The sequence below is a fragment of the Cyclopterus lumpus genome, chromosome 17, assembly GCF_009769545.1.
Source record: "Cyclopterus lumpus isolate fCycLum1 chromosome 17, fCycLum1.pri, whole genome shotgun sequence".
NCBI classification, from domain to species: domain Eukaryota; kingdom Metazoa; phylum Chordata; class Actinopteri; order Perciformes; family Cyclopteridae; genus Cyclopterus; species Cyclopterus lumpus.
In genome coordinates this window covers 9,552,742-9,566,871 of record NC_046982.1, presented here as the reverse complement: position 1 = coordinate 9,566,871, position 14,130 = coordinate 9,552,742, and the positions used below count along the sequence as shown (strand labels likewise).

The window sequence follows — 14,130 nt, the reverse complement described above, 5'->3', positions numbered from 1 at the left end:
GTAGACACATTTGAGATCCCGCTGTAGTTGAGCAGAATATATATATATATATATATATATATATATATATATATATATATATATATATATATATATATATATGTTTAAGCCTTGAGCCCTTTCTGCTTAAGTACATATTTTAGCCACTTCTAGTTAGTATAATCTGTAATGTAGCGCATTACATTTTTTTGTCTACTACTGCTACTACATTTCCGATTAAGATTTAAAAAGCAAAACATATGGCACAGTTTTAAGTACAAATCTTGCATTAAAAATTATTATTCAGCAAAAGTTTTTAAATATAATCAGGAACATGTAAATACTAATACAAGTAAAATTAGGCCTACTCAAGCAGAACACTTTGTGCACTATTATACTATTAGGTATCATATCATTACGTTGTTATTACTCATGCATTCATGTAAAAATAGGATTTCACTTTTGTAGTTAGTTGCTTTGGAGCTAATGTTAACTATTTTGTTTAGAACTGCAATTAATTATAATTGTTTTCATCAAGGATTAATCTGCTGAATATTTTCTTGAATAATTTATTGATTTTGTGTATTGTAAAAAATATGAACACTGTCCCAATTACCCAGAGCCCAAGTGACATTTTTCAATGTTTGTTTTGTCCAACCAATAGTCTAAAACTAAAAATGATTACAAATAAAACAAATAAGTAAAATAATGAAATGGCAAAGCATTCTGTCAATCGATTAATTGATTAATTGAATCATCGTTTCAGCTCTACTTGTAAGTTGGCGATGTGATTTAGAACAAAACATTGTATTTTACAAGCTCATATGCGTTTGTATGAAAAAAAAATAGTTTGTGAAGTAATTGATAACTAAAGCTGTCAAATAAATGTAGTGAAATAAAAACAATATTTACTGGGGCGATTGTGGGTCAGGTTAGCAGGTCCGTCTTTCAATCAGAGGTTCTGCTAGCCCTAGTCGATGTTTCCTTGAGCAAGACACTTAACCCTGAATTGCTCCCCTGTGTCTACGGTGTATGATTCTAAGTCGCTTTCAATAAAAGCGTCAGCTAAATGAAATGTAATATTTCCCCTTAAATGTAGTGAAGTAGCAGTATAAAGTGACATGAAAAGTAAATACTCAAAGAAAGTGCCACCTCAGATTTGTATACTAGAACATGTAGTTACATTCCACCTGTGTGCATTGTTATAAACTAAACTACCCAGTAGTATATACTGTAAAGTGGATACAATGAGGGATGTTGTATGTGTACAGATTGTAAAGCCCTCTTAGGCAAATTTGTAATTTGTGATGTTGGGCCTCAGAGGGCTTTACAATCTGTAAACATACAACATCCCTCAGTGTATCAGCAACCCAATAATGTGTGTATATAACAGCCCTGTAATTCTTTGGGCACATTACACCGGTGGTACTTTTCTACTTCTAAGTAAATAATTGAAGACAATTGTGGTTTTGTTACCTTCACTTATCAGTAAGCGATCCGCATACTTCTTCAACCACTGTTTAGACATAGATTCAAAGAACAATAACCTGAGCAATATACACAATATTACTCATTAGTATGGCCTATTCATTTCACTTAACTGTGATTTGAACCATATCATTAGAGCCGTCAAGTGCTTATTGTGCATTTTGTTTCGCTGTCACGTGCCTGCTGAATGAAACATCTTGTCTTTCTTTCCCCCACTCTGCACCGTGGCGGTCCAGAGTGATGCCACTTCAGGTCATCCACAGCTCCCACCGTGACCTCTGTATATTTCTCCTTTTTTCCTCCCGTGCTTCCTCCGCGTCCAATCAAACGGGGGAATGTCCCCCACGTCATGAACAATATGTTTCGGCGTGTGGGAAGGAGGAGATTTGAACTTCGGATAGTGTCTTCACGAGCACGAGCACGAGCACACGCAGCTGAGCGGGCAGCAGGGAAAGTGTTCAGCGGGTCGGCCAGCTTCAGGAGACCATGTCGTTCATCCTCATGAATAAGAAGAGATTCAAATTTAAAGTGGACTTCGACCTGGAGGAGTTGTCCTCGGTGCCCTTCGTGAACGGGGTTTTATTCTGTAAAATCAGACTCCTCGATGGAGGCTTTGCAGAAGAGTCGTCTCGGTAGGATTCTTCTTTCTTTTTGCTATTTATAGCAGCAGCTCGCTGGTTGTTGGAGTTGAAGGGGAACTTGTTTGGGACCATTTCAAGTCCCCGTTCAGTTCTCGTGGGACACATGTTAATCATTTGTAGTTTCCGCGTGTCGTTATGTGTAACACTAGTTGTTAAGCTGCACCACAGAAACCTCAGCTAGCTGCTGGGTAACTAACGTTATAACTACGGTAATACTATAAGTTACGTTGAGTTAGTTATCGCTCAAACTGTTAACCTAGTTAATACTATTAAGTTCATACTGTGTATTAAGTTCATTAAGTTCATACTGTGTATGAATCTAATAATATGGTTGAAGACTTTGTGTGTCAGGAGAAACCATACAAACCAGGAGGCTGAGGTTTACACAACTTTAAGTAGTCCAATACAAATATGGCTTTAACGTATTTCTTTAATTGAAGGAAATCATATTCCCCCCCCCCCACACACACACACACACGCACACACACACGCACACACACACACGCACACACACACACACACACACACACACACACACGCACACACACACACACAGGGGCCTGTGATTATATGCGTGTGTATGTTTGCATGAGTCACTCTGAACAAAGCAGGCGGAGCTGTCAACCTCTAGACCCTCATTACGTTTCCATGGTGACTGTCTGTGTACAAACACTGGGTTCCTCGTCATATCCTGATCCAACCTCAACTGTATTCTCTTGACAACCTTGTGTATGATTTGTGGGGTTCTATTACTCACACTATTGTCTTTAAACTTACTGCTGCTGTCTCCTTACAAAATATTATCATGTTAAGTACAGCAAGTATTGCATTGCAGTGTATCTGCCTTACACACTCTGTGGGTAAGCCATGCATAAATCTGGCAATTTTGGGATTAATTTCTGCTTTTTCAGTATTCAGTAACCCGTATGTTTTTGTTTCCGTATGAAGGGTTTCTAAATGTGCTTCTCTCACAGGAATCCTGTCCAAGCCAACTGTGTCCACTGGAGGAAGAGATTCTCTTTCATGATTAAGATGAGTGCTAATGCTGGGACAGGTGTCCTCGACCCCTGTTTTTGCCGGGTGTCTGTGCGCAAGGTACAGGACGTTTTTTTTAGTTGACATTACAAAAATGTTCCATAGCAGAGTCCAGATAGTTAACTGAATGTGCTCAACATGCGTATTTAGTTAATGTCAAAGCACTGTACATTTGTAATCATATCACAGATGCTTTGGTAGTCAAGTTTTAATTAAAGTGGCCTGTGAGATATTAATTAAGCGGGTAATTGTAACCTCACTAATTTTTGTGTTTTTGTCATTTAAGGAATTGAAGGGAGGAAAAACTTTTGCAAAGGTAATACTTCTGTTCCCAAGTCTGTAGACCGGCATTTGTTGTAAACATAGCAACGAAAGTGCCAGATATCCATTAGAACAGTCTTATCTTAAAGTATATGTGATAACAGTCGGCCTCCAAGTGTCCTCAGATAACTTTTCAGTACGGTGACTCTGTTTACCAAGAATGTTTATTTCTAGTTTCCGGCTGTGGTTACTGATTGAACATTCTGTAAATCACAACCTACGCCATGTTAACCATGAACTTTAACGAGGCGTTAACAAAGTATTAGGTTATATGATTTCTCAAGGATTGAATATCCCCTCTCAGACACATGAGGTGTGTTTCAAAAAACTTAGACGTGCTGGATTTCTTCAAATGTAGATAGTTTTGTAACGCCACATTATGATGCTTTGTGTACAAATAAATTGTTAATGCTGGCACCTTGACAGATACATCGACTGTCAGATGATTCTCATTGGTTGATCTCTCATATCCCTGTGCAGCTGGGCTTTGCTGACTTGAACTTGTCTGAGTTTGCTGGGTCTGGCAGCATTACTCGACGGTGCCTCCTGGAGGGATACGACACCAAAAACACCAGGCAGGACAACTCAATTCTGAAGGTGCGGTAGTGTTTTAACGCTTAGCGTGCAAATCCTTTAAGTTGGAAATGCCACAAGGAGTCTCTAGCACACTGACAATGTGTCTGAGCCTGTGATCTATAAATTACCTGGGCCATGGACATTGCTTTTAAATACGCTCATTCTTCCTGGGGCACAGATCTACAATGTGCTTACATTGCACGCCATGGTATTTTAAACCTTAGTAGATAGCAACCCCATTAAACTTAAGCTTTATTCTGCCACACGAGTACAGCTGCTTGTCAGCCTAAAACTTACATTTCTATACGTATTTTTGTTCTGTTGCAGGTTGTCATCACCACACAACTTATGTCTGGAGACCCCTGTTTTAAGACGTAAGAGCTCATCTTTACCTTATTCATCTGTTCAGTTTGAAAATCTTGTCAGTCTACTAACTTGTTACAAAGGAAATATTTACATATCTGCCATGTTTATGTTAAGTCAACTACAAAATGCTACAGTTGTGGTTGCAACAGAAGTATGCTTCAACCACCACAAGTCTTTCCCACCACAACGGCATGTTCCAACTCCCTTTGAGTGCAATAATACACACGCTGCTGCCTAGGAGATGTCTAAAGTGTAAACTCTACGATAGCTTAGTCATTCATCCCACAGTGTTACTCATTGTGTGTGTGAAGAAACAAGTAAGATGAAGTTTATTTTAACTCTATGTCTGTCACTATTAGTCCGCCTCTCAGCCCTTGTTCCTTTGTTTAGCATTGCATCACAGTAGCAATGAAGAGATGTTTCCTGTGTTAACATCCGGGAGCTAAAAGTGATTGCCATTCTGTTTTAATAGACTTATTACTTATCCATTTTTAACTAGAGGTACAGTATGTCACAGGAAAACTGAGGCTGCATCAAAGATCAGTGGAAATGTATGAGCGCTGGTCAAGAAACCACACACATCATATTCCTCGATGATGGCAAGCGTACACATATCTGAATATGTTTTTTACATAAATCATTAAATCCAAGTATTTATGTTGGACATGGACATTCACATAACAGTTCTAATAGTCCAAATAATGATGGGACAGTTGAAGGAGCTCTTTTCCAACAACACTGATACTTAAGAAACCACCCTGCTCCTCAGTAACATGACTTGTTCCTGTGTTCCCTTTAGTCCCCCATCTACAGCCATGACTCTGGGAATCCCACCGGTGGAAGCAGAGTGTCTCCTTGAGGACAGAAAGGGAGGAGTCATGCACATATACCATTCACTCACTGGTACGTACATACAGGCTCTTGAGGCTTAAAAGAGATTCCTGTTCCTTACAATTATATTTTAAGTTTTTCAGTTCTTGCCAAAAAAGCAGCTTTTTTAGTCCACAGTTGTTTTGACAAGGTTCTACAAAGAACCATTCTTCATGAGGTGCCACGATTATTCAGGAGTCAACAGTAACATATTCAACATCATCTTCAGTGTTTTCATTTTGAAAGCCTCAGATTAAATAGCACCATGAAGAAACTAAAACTAATTGAATCCTCCCCTTTATTTTGAAGAATATACACGTTAGCTGTGTTTACATATTTACACAATGTTCATAACAAAACTTGTGATTTCAATTTCTTTTCATTTAGAGACTCCAGTAAAGTCAGTATCAGTCCCAGAGGAGCTGGTAGCGTATGGTCACTCTAGAACACCCAGCTATGCCAGTGAACACTCAAAAATCTCAGGTACCGAACACATAGACACACATTTATTCCCTTTGAACAAGCAATATTACAACCACAGCAGCTGCAGAAATCATAAGCATAACCTGCATGTTTTTATCCCTCTCCTGTTCTGTAGGTTACAGCTCGATTCACTCCAGTTTAACAGATCTATGCCATCGGAGGAGCGTGTCAGGTGGTTCTGTATCCACGGGCATCGGCAGCATCCTGGAAACCAGTGATCAGCAGGGGGAGAGCAGGACCTCTGCAACCTGTCACCAAGCACCCGAACACCCCTCTACCCCCGCTAAAGTTTCACGGTAATGTTTTTATTGTCTTCCTTTCTTCTCGCCTTCGACTTTTACCATATTTGCTGGTTTCGACCTTCGTGTGTAATGACCCTGTTATATAAACAAATCTCCGGATCAGACTGTTTCTATTTTCCACTAAATACATGGTATTCTGCCTTTTCTTTCCCATATAAAGCCCACTTGTGTAATTGTTCACCCTGTTTGTGTTTCTCCATTAGACATCCGGTAAAGCAGAACTCAGTAGAGAATCAGCTCAAAAGGGTTGATGCCACCAGGGTGGATGCTGATGACATAATAGACAAAATCCTGCAGAGCCAGGACTTCAGCCATGACGTCTTGGACTCCAGTACAGAGGGTGTGTACATCTAATCCATGACTTAGTGGACTGGTGACTGACTCGGAAAGTTGCCTACAATTCTGCTGATCCGATCAAATTACTTTGAGGTGTTGCAATGCAACGTCTTTCTTCAATCGCTGACTGACAGTTAGATGTTTATGATGGCAAATCAAGTCAATTTGAACTGTACTTGCATATTTATTAAAATATTCCAATGTATTTGATGAAGGATTACAGAGGTAATGTCTTTTACATAAATATCTCAAGGGCAGTTTCACCTGATAGCTGAGCACACATAGTGGCTGCCATATTACAACGCCCTCGTCTTAAGTAACTTAATAAAGAGGGGAGTCATTTATTGTGTCAAAAAATGGTGACTCTCCTGATGTTTTTTAAAATATTTGCAACATCGTTCCCCTCTCTATTCGTCTATTGTCATTTATTATTACATTTTATAGAAACGTAAGTGTGAACCATTTTCAAACCATGACTGTGCACTGATTGGCAATATCCTTATTTATCTGTGTGTGTGTGTGTGTGTGTGTGTTGCTGCAGAGGAGGGGCTCAGCTTGTTTGTTGGTCCTGGTGGGAGTACCGCTTTAGGCAGCCAGCATATGAGGTGGGTGTGATTATGTAACTGGATTGTGAGTGGCACGCAGCAGGCATTTATTACAAATTCAAATACATTGGAAATATGCTAAATAGTTCAATGAAAAATGTTTCTATTCAGGTATCTATTACATACATGTTAAGGTACTTTCAATTTCACAACATAGCGTTCATTTTGCATACAAAAGAATGCACCACAGCAGCAGCCAGATCAGATAACCACCCTCATTTCCTGTCATGTAACACATTGCGGCCTTCTCTTTCAGGGTCGCAGCTGGAGCCTTTGAGCAGGTGGTGTTCAAGCGCTAGGCTTTGGGAACTGGGAATGTGACTGGCATAAGGGTGCCATATTACACTGATGCTATACAACACTGAGTTGTGGAAGTGCCATCAGAACTTGCTCCCGCCTCACTCCATGAGATTTAATTTATCTTGCGCAATCTCTCTGTGCCTGAACTACATGGTCCGTGGACCAGGAGAGACCCCTAGTGTTTAAGAAGTGGAGGTGAAGGCCACATGTTGGTGAATGGGATTACTGGTGTACTGACATTTCTGTTGGTCTTCTATGAAAACTATGATTAGGGATTGCCACTGTAATTCTACATATGTTGACCCATCCCTGTTATTTAAAAAGTATGCTTACCCAACGTGCTTTTATTTTGCTACGGTTGATTTTGTTTCACCATGTTACTTGTACCTTAAGTGGCTGGAGGGGACTGCGGCCGTTCCTTGAAGTTCCATCAAATTTAAGTAATAGAAAACTGACATTGTGAAATTGACGGTGGTTACAGCACCATTGTGTTTCACCTAGTTCCTCACCTGGTTGTGAGGGAGGATGACTGCATTTAAAATACCATGACGTTTTCATGTTTTGTACCTTCAGTATAATGTCTTTTTTGGGTGTGTATGTGCACATGTTTGTTGAATGTAAATTCATAATTAATGGATGGAATCTCATTTTACCACAGATTTGTGTAAGTGTGCCAAGTCATATGTAATATATGTATGTATTGAAAGCCATGTGCTTATGCTGTTTCTAAGATGTTAGTATGTTTTTGTTGTATTTAAGGCCAAATAAAAATACAATTTAAAAATGTGCATTCTGGATAACTTCAAACATACTTTTTGTGTTGCATTTCATGGTCTTTATGCAGAAGGTGTGTGGAGGAAAATATGAGCCAGAATTCAAATGGAAGGGAAAGCAAATTTGCAAATTCATGGTTACATTTTATTTAACTACACATATCAAATTAAATGTTACAAAAGACAATGGAAGCTGAAAGAGGAAATTGGTTGCTGAAGTTGTCAAGCGGCAAATTTAAATCGGAAAATAAAAATGACCATTTCCTGTTGGGGCAAAACAAACACATTTCAAAGTAAAGGTATACTAAGTACATTGATATGAAAAGTTAAATCGTTATAAATACACAATGACGTAATAGTTAAAACACGCCATATATACAGAAGCTTTGGATATATGTGTGTTGCACGACTGTTCACTTTAACAATTTAAACAATGTGGTGTATAAATACATGCTTTTATTTTCAACGTCCACCTACTTGACGTCTTACGTTTAACGATCGGTTCCGCTCACACTGCACCACCTCGCAACAGCACCTAGCGACAACGACGGCGGGAAGTTCTTATCGTCAATTTAACCGCAAATCAGCGACAATTAAACGGACGAAATTGTGAAATATCGACATTTCACGATATACTATTGATGGATCTGTAATCGGAAACACGCTAACTGTACAGTGAGTTTAGCGGCGTGGGATTCAGCTATTATGGCTAACGTCGGGAACCAGCTACCAACACAGGCCGTGAGCAAGCCTGCACCAGGGAAACATGGCAATGTATTGCCCCTGTGGGGCAACGAGAAGACCATGAACCTCAACCCAATGATTCTTACAAATGTACTGTCGTCGCCGTATTTCAAAGTTCAGCTTTATGAACTTAAGACGTACCATGAAGTTGTGGATGAAATCTACTTCAAGGTAACGTAAACGTCAGCTAATGCTAAACCGCATGCTAGCTAGAGGAGCGCTGCCGAGTCAAGCTAGCTCCACACTGCAGGCGTCACATAACAACCTGCTACCAGACAGTGTTCATATTAACTAACTTAACTTTAGGACTCGGAAATATGTCCGCTTAATTCATATAGGTGCGCACTAATATAAAAACGTCAGTCATCCTCTTAGGAAACTCATACCATCTAACTTTAGCGACTAAGCTAACGCTAAATCAAATAAGGTGCCGTTATGAAACCAGACTAGTTTAACTTTACTGTTGGTGTACTCAAAATAATTTGGAGTGCCGTCACCGTCCATTTGGTAGTTTAAAGGTGGGTCGACATTTGGGACAGTTCAACGTCGTTGTGTGACAGTTGAGCTGCGTTACTTGGAAGGGGAACGAGTTGTTTGGGCGATGGACGGTATTTCTTTGCTATGAACGTCATAATTGCAGTTTAAATACTGCCCTAACTAGTGTAATAGCGTCTTGTGTTCCTCCAGGTGACCCATGCTGAACCTTGGGAAAAAGGCAGCAGAAAGACCGCGGGTCAGACTGGAATGTGCGGAGGGGTAAGTGAGAAGTACGTGCTTTTTATATTCCCCATCCCCTCCACCCCCTCTACCATACAAGTCTGGAGGATGATGATGGTTTACAAATATGAGCCATTGCCGTGATTTATTAGTCCGTGATTTTGTGTACTCACTACTTGAGTGATGTAGTCTGAAGGTCAGTCGTTGTGAATAGGTTTGCTGTGAATAATTTACACCGATGTGGTTTACAAATATGTCTTTATCCTTGTTAGGTGCGTGGAGTTGGGACAGGCGGTATTGTGTCCACTGCTTTCTGTCTTCTATACAAACTGTTTACTCTCAAGTTGACTCGTAAACAGCTGATGGGTCTGATCACTCATACAGACTCTCCATACATCAGAGCACTTGGATTCATGTACATAAGGTATGGTTGATACATTTCTGCTTTTCTTTTTGCTTGCAGAGATTCTGTGTATAAATAGATATTTGGCACATTTTGGTTAAGACATCATTTCGATTGCTCAACCACCTGTTTCGGAAGAGGAATGTGTTATTGTTTTATAAAAAAAATCTAATAAAAAAATCTAATTTTAAGGCAAGACCTCATCAGTTAAGTGAGTTAATAGATAATACATATTGCACTTAGCAATTTGGTTCTAAAATGAATAATATGTATCTGGGGAATTTAAATGCAATTATTATTTAGTTGCATCTCTGATGCTGCACTCGGATCAAAAACAGTTATTTAAATCATCTCTCCTGTCTGAAAATCAGTTTGAGGTATTATTGGAAAAGGTCCATTAAAACAATTTAATTTAAACTATGCAACATGGTGCACAAATGTAATGGCTCATATTGTGCTATGTTTTGTTCTGCTCCAGATACACTCAGCCCCCAGCAGATTTGGTAGAATGGTACGACGGTTTCCTGGATGATGAGGAGGTATGTCACCTCGGGTAATAATTTGATGTTTCTTTCTCTGCATTAAATACACAGTTACACAACACAAGTTTAAAAAGTTTCCAGTTTCCCTCCCTTGTGATGCTCATGGCTGATTTTTCACCTTTGCCTTCATTTGGCTTAATTGTCCCCAACTTTTGTCCTTTAAACTTAAGTAGCTAGGTTACTTGTTCACTTCTCTACTGATGATTATTATCAGGGTAAGTACCATATATTATGACGACTAGATATTTTAGTCAATGTAATATTAAGGCATGCCCTTTTTGTTTTTGACAAGCTTTTATCAGGACTTGTTGCACAAAACTACATTTGGGAATAATAGCAATTGGAGCAGTCATATGGATTTACATAGACAGATAAACACAAACCATATAACACATGTCAACTCTTGCATTAATCTATTGTCATCATATTTGATAAGTATACAATTTGAAACCAGGCTGTGCAGCCAGGCCTCCTTTGATGTTCTGTTGCATTATATTTGAATTGATCATATGAAATCCTACCCAACTGGTTAATTCCCCTGTTTTTTTCTTTAGATGCCCATTGTGCAGCAGGTGATTTGGATATTGTATCTCAGCACTGTTGGGTTGCGTGTGTGAGTGCAAAGTGGCTGTTCTCTACCATATAAAGTCGATAACTTTTCAACAAGTGTGCATTTTCCAAAAGCACAGAGTCCATTGTGCTTTTGGGAGACTAGGAAGCCACAGTGTCTCTCTTTGTCCTTTTGGCTCAATGAGACTGTATTATAATGTTTTTAGATGCTGCTCTCGGTTTCCTTCATTTCTGGTCTGTAAACAGTAGCTGCAAACCACTTTTTGAACTTGCTGCTTTACACAGATGATGTGAAGGAAAGGAGGGTGGATCTAATGTAATAACATGTGCTTAATTACCAAAGCTCACATTGTAAATACAGACTCCAGACACTGGTTAGATGAGGCAAGCTTTTTAAATATTTATAGTTGTTTCCTCTTTATAATTATCAAAGTAAAGTCAGGCAAATTTGATTGATATGAGAGATTAAGCTAGATGAACAGAGGTGAAGGTTCAGTTCTTGATCATCACAAATTGCTTTTTGATTTGAGACAAGATTTGAGAAAGCGATCAGATATACCTGTGTGCTAATTAAGTTTTTCTATGCCTCTTTCCCCCCGTTTGATTGTAGGAGCTTGATGTGAAGGCAGGAGGTGGCTGTGTCATGTCCGTTGGGGAGATGTTGCGCTCCTTCTTGACCAAACTGGAGTGGTTCTCCACTCTGTTCCCCCGTATCCCAGTGCCTGTGCAGAAGCTTATTGACCAGCAGATGAAGGCTCGGCCTCGGAAGGTTGTTCAGAAGGAGCCGCAGGAGGAGGAGGAGGAGGAGGAGGAGGAACCTGCAGAGACCGAGGCAGGGAGGCAAGTAGAACGCCGCCGCTCCAGGTAACGCAGTAAATTATTTAAGCTTTTTAGCTTTATTTTCTCGACAATCTTATCTGGTGCTATCATATTGCAGCTAACTAGGATGGAAATGTTCAGTTCACTTTCCAATTATATCCCAACTTTTACTCTAAGCAATGTAACAGTGCAAACTATACTTATGATTAGAAAACGTATGTTGCCAGCACTTGACATGACTTACTGGACTCTTTATTATTCAGATTTATGTCGCCAGTCTATAGTTGGTTAAAACATAAAGTTGAATTGCTTGATACTAAAGTTATCTTTCCTGCAAGGACACCCAGGCGGACACCGAGCCCCCGGAAGTCACCCAAGCGGTCACGGAGCAGGAGCCATCACCGTGAGAAAGAACGCCACGGCCCCAGCTTTGACCGAGAGCTGGATAGGGAGCGTGACCGCCAGAAGAAGGAGAGGGAGGGCAGGGATAGGGGGGAGCGAGGGGACAGGGAGAGACGACGGTCCCGCAGTGCAGACAGGAATCAAGACCGCAAAGAGCGTAAAAAAAGTCGCAGCGGCAGCCGGGACCGAAGAAACGAACGTAGAGACAAAGAAAGAGACTGCGGTGATGACAAGAGCAAGAGGAAGGACAGGGAACACCACAAAGATAGAGGTGCTGAGAGGGAGAGGTCCAAGGACAAAAAGAGCAGGGGAGAGACCGATGACAAAAAGAGCAGGGGAGAGACCGATGACAAAAAGAGCAGGGGAGAGACCGATGACAGGAGGCATAAAGACGACAGGGAGAGGCACAGAGAAGAGAGGAAGGCCAAAAAGTTGAGTCGGAGTCGAAGCAAGGAGAGGAAGCACAAGAGTGGGGGTGAAGAGAAGAGTAGGAAAGGAGAGCTCAGCCATAACAGAGATAGAGACAGGGAGAGAGATGGAGAACAGCGTTCTCACAAACGTAGTCGTAGCAAAGAGAAGAGCCACCATCAGCGAGAGTCCAGTAATGACCATAGTAAACATAGGAGTCATAGCACTGAGTAAATGTCGCCTCCCAGCAATATTACTTCTCCTTTCCTCTGTTTTTCTTCCTTTTTCTACCCAGTTGTCAGTCAGTTGTGCTTAAGAGAAGGAATGTCAGCACATTGGACATCTGCAGTTGTTGTCTTTGGCCAATGTGATGTTGCTTTACTTTTATGTTTTTCTGCCTTTTTCACTCATATTAGACCAGTTAGTCTTCACAATTTGAAAAGTGGCAAAAATGGCATTTTAATTTTCTATGGTGCGCTTGTTGGCCCCCTGAAGATGTGGGTGTGTACATACTGTTTTGGAGGCTGTCTACACACGATAAAAGGGCAGAGTTGCCTTTCCTGCTGGGTCGAGTGTAATCGGTGCTGAAAGCTCAGCTCAACACTGTCATATAATTTATGTAATGTATAAAGAAATATTTTCAGGCTGTACAAATGCCAAAACATTTTTTTTAATTTGACTTACAGTGCATATATTTGAAATGTCTTCATATTTAAGTGTCTTGTTCAGTATTCTGATTGAACATGCGTTGAAGAGTCCCAAGTGAACGGTTGAAGTAAATATTTGAGCGTAGCAGCAGCGTGGAACCACAATGGCTCGGCACAAAGCAATTCTGTCTGTGGTGTGTAGACAGCACGAGAATGTTTTAATCCTCGAAAGAGCAGTCTGCAAAGGGTAATTTTTTACAACACACACTGTGCTGTGTTTGGGTTATTGCTCTTGCATTTTGTTTTCTAATAAAACACTTTTACAAACACATTGTTCTCGTCTTGAAATGTAAGGATATAATAATCACTGAGTTGAGATACGCTGAATGCAAAGAATCTTAAAGTTTTATAACGGATTGAAAATATTAAATATACATGTAGAAATTGTAAAAAAAAACATACCCTAGACATGTAAAACAATTTCTGATAAGTTAACCGATTAAGGCATTATGAAAGTGATATAAAAATGCAAGAGGTACAAGGGCCAAGATAAAATAAATATATATATAACCTCAACCAACAGCAGACACAAGAGATATATATATATATATATATTTTTAATACAAGAAAATAAGAACTTAAAAATCATTTGAACATCTTTTCTTGTAACACTGCAAACAAATTGTGAAGATTATGATTAGCAGCGTAAATGGTAGAGCATGCTAATTAATTCCCATGTTCCCAGACCTTAAGTTGTTTTGTATTGTAGTAACTGGTAAAAGATTTGTCATTAACTGTCAAAT

General features: G+C 39.8%; 2 protein-coding genes across 4 annotated transcripts; both read left to right on the top strand.

The window, feature by feature from the left end:
- The first annotated feature begins 1,866 nt into the window (after positions 1 to 1,866).
- LOC117746979 (protein FAM102B-like) lies at positions 1,867 to 8,092 on the top strand. 2 transcript variants are annotated; one of them, XM_034556345.1, is made up of 11 exons: positions 1,867 to 2,099; positions 3,083 to 3,203; positions 3,430 to 3,459; positions 3,945 to 4,061; positions 4,368 to 4,414; positions 5,206 to 5,309; positions 5,664 to 5,759; positions 5,875 to 6,055; positions 6,265 to 6,401; positions 6,939 to 7,002; positions 7,259 to 8,092. In XM_034556345.1, exons 1-11 carry the CDS (start codon positions 1,954 to 1,956, stop codon positions 7,299 to 7,301), a joined length of 1,086 nt encoding a protein of 361 aa, XP_034412236.1. In that variant the 5' UTR covers positions 1,867 to 1,953; the 3' UTR covers positions 7,302 to 8,092. The 2 variants fall into 2 exon arrangements, with proteins under 2 accessions (XP_034412236.1, XP_034412237.1); XM_034556346.1 differs by lacking the exon at positions 1,867 to 2,099 and adding an exon at positions 2,703 to 2,968.
- Positions 8,093 to 8,562: 470 nt separating this feature from the next.
- prpf38b (pre-mRNA processing factor 38B) lies at positions 8,563 to 13,658 on the top strand. Of its 2 annotated transcripts, none has more exons than XM_034555901.1 (6): positions 8,563 to 8,990; positions 9,507 to 9,575; positions 9,809 to 9,960; positions 10,418 to 10,478; positions 11,662 to 11,891; positions 12,209 to 13,658. In XM_034555901.1, the coding sequence occupies exons 1-6, from the start codon at positions 8,781 to 8,783 to the stop codon at positions 12,912 to 12,914; spliced, it is 1,428 nt and encodes a 475-aa protein (XP_034411792.1). In that variant the 5' UTR covers positions 8,563 to 8,780; the 3' UTR covers positions 12,915 to 13,658. The 2 variants fall into 2 exon arrangements, with proteins under 2 accessions (XP_034411792.1, XP_034411791.1); XM_034555900.1 differs by having other exon boundaries at positions 8,578 to 8,990; positions 11,662 to 11,915.
- Positions 13,659 to 14,130: the final 472 nt, after the last annotated feature.

Coding starts and splice junctions, on each gene's coding strand:
- LOC117746979 (XM_034556345.1), top strand. CDS start 1,954: ATGTCGTTCATCCTCATGAATAAGAAGAGATTCAAATTTAAAGTGGAC. Junction 2,100..3,082: donor TTTGCAGAAGAGTCGTCTCG/GTAGGATTCTTC, acceptor CTTCTCTCACAG/GAATCCTGTCCAAGCCAACT. Junction 3,460..3,944: donor GAGGAAAAACTTTTGCAAAG/GTAATACTTCTG, acceptor ATCCCTGTGCAG/CTGGGCTTTGCTGACTTGAA.
- prpf38b (XM_034555900.1), top strand. CDS start 8,781: ATGGCTAACGTCGGGAACCAGCTACCAACACAGGCCGTGAGCAAGCCT. Junction 10,479..11,661: donor GTTTCCTGGATGATGAGGAG/GTATGTCACCTC, acceptor GTTTGATTGTAG/GAGCTTGATGTGAAGGCAGG. Junction 11,916..12,208: donor GTAGAACGCCGCCGCTCCAG/GTAACGCAGTAA, acceptor CTTTCCTGCAAG/GACACCCAGGCGGACACCGA.